This window comes from Triticum aestivum, chromosome 7B (assembly GCF_018294505.1).
Source record: "Triticum aestivum cultivar Chinese Spring chromosome 7B, IWGSC CS RefSeq v2.1, whole genome shotgun sequence".
NCBI lineage: Eukaryota > Viridiplantae > Streptophyta > Magnoliopsida > Poales > Poaceae > Triticum > Triticum aestivum.
In genome coordinates, this window is record NC_057813.1 from 736,469,385 (window position 1) to 736,475,834 (window position 6,450).

A 6,450-nucleotide genomic window follows, 5' to 3' on the forward strand; every position below is an offset into this window, starting at 1 on the left:
GGTTGTGGAGATGAGGCGCGGGTCGCGGCCCAACATGACGACGACGCGGATCTAGAAGCCGCCGCCTGGCTGCTCGATCTGCGCCAAGGCCGTGTATACGCATCAATCAAGGAACCGAACCTAGGAACCCGAGACGAGAGAGAGGAAGGAGACCTTGAAAGGGCCGGTCCATGGCGGCGGCGGTGGGGTCGGAGCTCGCTCCATGGCGACATCCCATCCCGAGAAAAAGTGGGTCAATCCTCTACCTCCTATCCCTGCGCGTGGTTGTGGAGAAGAGGAGCCGATCATCGCTGCCGTGCCCAGCACGACGGCGCCGTGGATCTAGAAGCCCCGCTGCGGATCTGGCCGCCGCCGCCGCCTCCTGCTGGATCTGCGCCAAGGGAGAGAAGGGGAGGCGATGGGGCCGCCGGCTGTGGAGGAGAGGAGAGGAGAGAGCGGAGGTCGCAGGTTGGGACTGCTGTGGAGTGGGTTGCCGGCAGTTGAGGTGAGTGCGGCGGCGGCGGAGGAATGGAATGGATCAAGAGTGGGCTGGGCTGGGTTGAGTTTTTTCACTTTTCATTTTGAAATTTGGAACACCCCTTGATTGATTCATTAGATTTGGGGTGAGCGGCCCGGAATTTCTGGCGGTTTCGCAGCCGGAAATTTTTTCGAGATGTTTTCGGATGACATTGAAGAAAAATAATCACATAATAATTGTTCGTCGTCCATGTGTGGAAGAAAGCGCCACTTGACGTGCATCAACTAGCAGCGGAGGAGACATCATCGTTGTGTGATCATCGACCGGCCGGTGTTTGGTTTGGTCAACTAGCAGCGCGCAGGCATCGTCGTGTTATTGCCGACCGGCTGGCGATGGTCGTATTTCCTTGCTTTTAACCCAGGTTTATCGAGTCGTTGCAATTTTTATGGCGCGTTGATACGATTACTAATTAGCTACTACTAGAAAGGTTGATGCGTCGCGACATGATGTCGTCAACTCAACTGGTAGTAGGAATAGTTAGTCAGAGAGAAACGAAGCCATCGGCTGGTTGGTAACGAAACGGATTGGTCCGGGATTGGTTGCTTCTTGTGGGGTTTAATCTTTGTCTGGTGTGAGGTTCGGTCTAGGGCATAAACCCTTGGCCAAGCAATTGCCCGGCTCTGGTTGGTTGAGGTGCGAGCGGTACAACTTGTCGCCGGCTAGGCTTGGCTGAGGCGGCACCGGTGGGTGGTGTAGGCTGAAGCGAGGCATGGGCAGGTTTTTCGGCGCGCGTTTATATTCTTTGTGTGTATCCAAGTGCTTTTTATGTCAACATTTTTTTCCGCAATATAAATATATTTTTTTCTTATAGGAACGCCTTTTCCTGGCAAACAAGCAAAGAAACAAACATTCTTTTTGAAGACAGTACAGACGTAGGCGCACATATACACGCGCATACAATCACCCTTATGAACGCACACCCTACCCCTATGTGCACCTCCGAAAGACTGAGGCGGCATATCATCTTGAAAATTTACGAAGTCACCGTAGGCACCCCGTCATCGACGGGAACGTCTTCTCCCACTGAATGTGCATCACCGGAAACCCTAAAATAAATCCAGAAATATGCGAGCATAAGGATTTGAACCCTGATGGGCTAGGATACCACAGTGCCTCAAACCACTCAACCACAAGTTGGTTCGCCAACGAAACAAACTATTGGTTGGTGGTTGCGAGGTATGCTCACCCGCCGTTCCTAAATGTAAGTTTTTTGTAGATATTTCAATAAGGGAGTATGTCCGTACGGACGAGCGAAATGAGTGAATCCACACTGTAAATTAGGTCTATATATAGATCCGCAGCGATTGCGTCTCTAGTGTGTTAAGAAAACGCGGCGCGGCTCCAGTGAACGTGCACATGCAGTTTCTGTTTTATGTTTTTTTGTTTTTATTTATTATTAATAATTCCGAGTCGTCTCGCGCGCACGTACACAATGATTACGGAGGGTTTTTTTTCTCTCTTTCTCAGGAAAAAGGGCGTTTTTTTAGGGGTAAGAAAAAGTGATTACAGACTCTCGTAGTAGTAGTATGGTAACGTGCAATTGCAATTCCCCTAAAAAAACCGTGCAATTGCAATAGCACGCATGCACGAGACGCAAAAATGTTTCACTGTGGTAAAAAAAAAGGTTTTCACGTGCTCCCGCTGCTGCACCTCGATTCTATCTTTTTTTTTGTTTTGACACGCACACGACCTAGAAGATCCTTTCCCCGTACGGTACGACGCCATCAGCAACGTACGCGCGGCAGCTGGTCCTCTTAGTCTTAGGTGTACATCACATCACATCACCGGCTGGGCGATCGGTGTTCCCCCACATCACATCACCGGCTGGTTGTATTGGCCGAGATCGACTCCAACAAATCCATCCATCCATCGTGGGTGATCCGGCCAACCGAGACCGTCGCCCTTCCACACATCTCATCTAACCTGTGTGCTACTCCCCGGCCTAAATTTCCTGTCGTGATGAGGACCATGGCGCTGCTGCTGCTGGTGTCGCTGCTGGCGGCGGCGGCGGCGGCCACGAGCAACACATCCGACCGTGTGCACAAGGAGAGGAGCGAGGAGCAGACGCGGCGGATCTTCCTGGAGTGGAAGGCCGAGCTCGGCAAGACCTACAGCTCCGTCGCCGAGGAGGAGCGCGCGTACGGCATGTTCAAGCACCGCCTCCGCGACATCGACCAGGGGTGGCATGAGGACGGCTACTCCGCCTGGTCATGGGACAGGGAGAGGAGCGAGGAGGAGACCCGGCAGATCTTCGTGGAGTGGAAGGCCATGAACGAAAAGATCTACCGCTCCATCGACCACGAGGAGCACCGGTACACCATATTCAAGGACGCCCTCCGTCAAGTCGATTGGAACAACGCCGGCTACGCCTTAGGGGTCGACACTAACCACCAGGGCATCAACGGGTTCACCGACCTCACCAAGGAGGAGTTCAATGTCATTTGCTCCGGGTTCATCCTGGAGGGCTTCGAGCCATCGCCGGGCGAGTTAAAGAGGGTGGCTGAGATCCAGGAGCGCTTGCGGCTAGTATATGCCCCTCCATCCCTTTGGGCTCATTGACATCAGAGACACTATCATTTACTTATAGTCTATCTATTTCTATATATGGAAGAGCAATAAATTCTCATTGAAACAACCGTGAAACTTTTTGCATACAGAAAACTCTAAAGAAATAAATTTAAGACCCATGACGTGATTTTTCTTTACTCAGTGTAATCTTGGTTGATGGAAATTTACTAGTAGATTCGTTTCTTGTTGGTCCGTGCAATGTTTTTTTATAAAACACGTGCTTGTTATTATAAATGTTTTGATAAACCATGTAGAACAAAAAGTAGAAAATTAACATAAATCGTGCTTGTAATGATAAATGAAACCTTAGAAACATACATAAAGAAATCACTAGCGACATTTACCTTATCACGTTGATAGGATTGTGTTGCCTGATTGTAAAATATTCAACATTAAAAGCACAAGTACGTGAAGAATTATAATTCTTGTCTTAGAGTTGCCCAGATACGGATGTATCTAATACTAAAACATGACTTGATACATCCGTATTTGGACAAATCTAAGACAAGAATTTTGGAATGGAAGCGGTACTAGCAACATCTGGAATATATGATTAGGTTTCCCATCGTGAGGATGAACCACCAAGCAGTGGCGGAGCTAGCATTTGACACCAGGGTGGTCCACCCCAATTTTTTTGATAAGTAATATGATATGTGAACGTTCTAACTAATTATCAATATCATAAAGAAATATATCAATATGTTCTGATGAACACACTAAAATTCTCAATGAAATCTTAATTTTGCATAAAGAAGCCTACAATAGTAAATACTACATACCTTGAGAAGTTCAAAAAGACTATGTTTGCCTGCGCTTTTGCATTGCCATGAAGGTATCAATTATATCATCTTGGTTCACCTCAGAGAAAATCATGCCTCTCAATGCATGTGATTAGGCAATCACCCAAAAGACTATCACCCATCTTATTTTCTCAACTTGATCTTGACTAACTCATGGCAGAAAATGCTCTTCGGTTGCTCTATGGTAACATTCGGCATAGACACTGTTGGTTCATGAGTTTGCTCTTCAATCACAACAGGCATATACAAAAGTTCTCCGATTTGCTCTTCGACCACATTCGACATATTCCGTGCTTCTGTAATGAAATAATTGGCTTTCTATCAAGACACAATACACAAGTAAATTGAGGCATTATGTGCAAAAATGAAAGTAACTGAGGAAGAAATGATAGTTGGCTTCATTCAAGACAACTATAATGAAATAATTGAGGCAAAATTCAAGCCTTCGTGGCTTCATTCAAGCAAGCTATGATTTCACTTACTAGAACTGGTTTTTTTAATGTGAAATCGGAGAGAGAAAGCCTCTCTTTTGCTCGAAAAAAGCTATAATTTCACATCATTTCTGAATATAGACTGATTTAACGAAAATACTTGTGCAAAATTATGTATGTGTTCATCAGTTCATGTACATGAAATTGGGGCAAAAAAAGCAAACCCTGAGTCTGAAATTGAGGCATTTGGGTACCTTAAATCGGTCAGGGGTTTGCCGCCGTGGTGGGTTTTGAAGGTGGGTGGCCGGGCCAGCGGGGCGCCAGAAAGGGGAGGCGGGACGCCGGGACCGCAGTCCGTAGGAGCGCAGCCGCCCGCAGGGCAGGGGCGTGGCTGGACCGGGTGGGAGGCCGGGCGGGAAGCCGGGAAGGGGAGGCGAGAGCCTCCTAGACGGCTGAACTGCGGGCTCCTGCCGGCGACCGGCAACGCCGCGACGGCTGGCAGGCCAGGTGTTAGGGTCGGGCGGAGCCGCATGAGGAGTTGCTGTGCGAGGGGGCGACCGGGCGAGATGAGGGTTCTGCTCATGCTCGGACAGGCCGTCATGCGTTCGTCCCTGGATAAGTTACTGGGTCGTTTTTTCCTCTCTGGCCCAACTATAGATATAGGTATATAAGCACATTCAAAATCCCAGGGTGGGCCGGCCACCCTGTACATCCGCCACTGCCACCAAGCCTCTGCATGCTCTCGCGCACAGGTTCCGGGGACGTCAACAAATTGGAAGGGGCTCACATGGATATCAACGTAATTCAACACTCTCTTTCAGCGTGGAAGATACTCACATTAATGTCAACATGCTCCCGGTGTGGCGAACAAAATTGGGTCCTTGAGACGTGCCTCCTCGAAGCCGCAACAGGAAGGTTCGCCCGTGCGATAGTTTTGCCATGTAATATCAACGCTGGTGCCGGGGCCGGCGTGACAGCGATCAAGCCAGGGCGTGCTTGTTATTTTATGTCGCTTGATTTTACACATGTCATTTATGATCATTGTAATAAAGAAAGAAATCAAGTAGCTCATGAATTGGCTAGGATAGCTAGATTTTCTTCTCCAAATATATGGACGAACACCTCCTCGTCCTCTTATTGTAAGCGATGCTACAATCCTTATGAATGAATAAAGGAGAGGATAATTATAAAAAAAAAACTTGTGATTGGATGGTTAGAAGGGTAGTGGTATCCTCAGCCCACCATGATTCAAGACCGACACTGGTGCTCGCATTTTCTGGATTTATTTCAACCCATTCGGCGATGTGCATTTAATGGGACGAGATGAAGGCGTCTGTAGCAACTTCATCAATCTCAACATCATGTATCGGCTCAGTTCTCGAAGGTGCTCATAATAATAGGGTGTACGTCTGTGCGTTTATAAAGATAAATATATATACGTATGCATGAGTGCATGCGTTTGTACTTGTTCAGAAAATAACTTAACTCGCGACCGAGGAACAGCGAGGCAAGACGCGCGTCACCTTCGAGTGCATGCAAGAGCCCAGACAGGCTAGCACGTGATCGTTGTCCCATATACATGTGATGAGATGAGAAGTGAGACGTGGTGAGAAGATCTTCACCTTATCCGAAACCAACGTAGCAGACAACCAATCCCTGTAATAGATACTTCCTCCGTTCCATAATATAGTGCATATAGATTTTTTGAAAAGTCAAATTTTACAAACTTTGACCAAGTTTGTAGAGAGAAATATTTATATTTATAATAGCAAAAATATATAATGTGAAACTACATCTTATGATGAATCTAGTGATATATGTTTCGCACTCTAGACGCAAATATTTTTCTCCACAAACTTGATCAAAGTTTGTGAAGTTTGACTTTTCAAAAAATCTATAGACATTAGATTATGAAACGGAGGGAGTATGTCTCAATGTCCGTCGTAGTCATGCGTACATGGGATCCTACTCTGCTCAACGACGCGGAGGAGGCGAGGATAGGTGCGGCGTCCCAGCTGCCAACCGTGGTCATGCCTCCCCATGCCATGTGTTTGTGCAAGGTTACCACGTTTCAACAAGAAATCAGAGCTCAATCTGCACCACATCTACATATTAGCTCGAACTGAGCGTCCGG

General features: G+C 47.5%; 1 protein-coding gene across 1 annotated transcript; it reads left to right on the forward strand.

Annotated features, from left to right (window-relative positions):
- The first annotated feature begins 2,441 nt into the window (after positions 1-2,441).
- LOC123162750 (uncharacterized) lies at positions 2,442-3,267 on the forward strand. The gene has a single exon (XM_044580515.1). It carries the CDS (start codon positions 2,477-2,479, stop codon positions 3,074-3,076), a length of 600 nt encoding a protein of 199 aa, XP_044436450.1. The 5' UTR covers positions 2,442-2,476; the 3' UTR covers positions 3,077-3,267.
- The last annotated feature ends 3,183 nt before the right edge of the window (positions 3,268-6,450 follow it).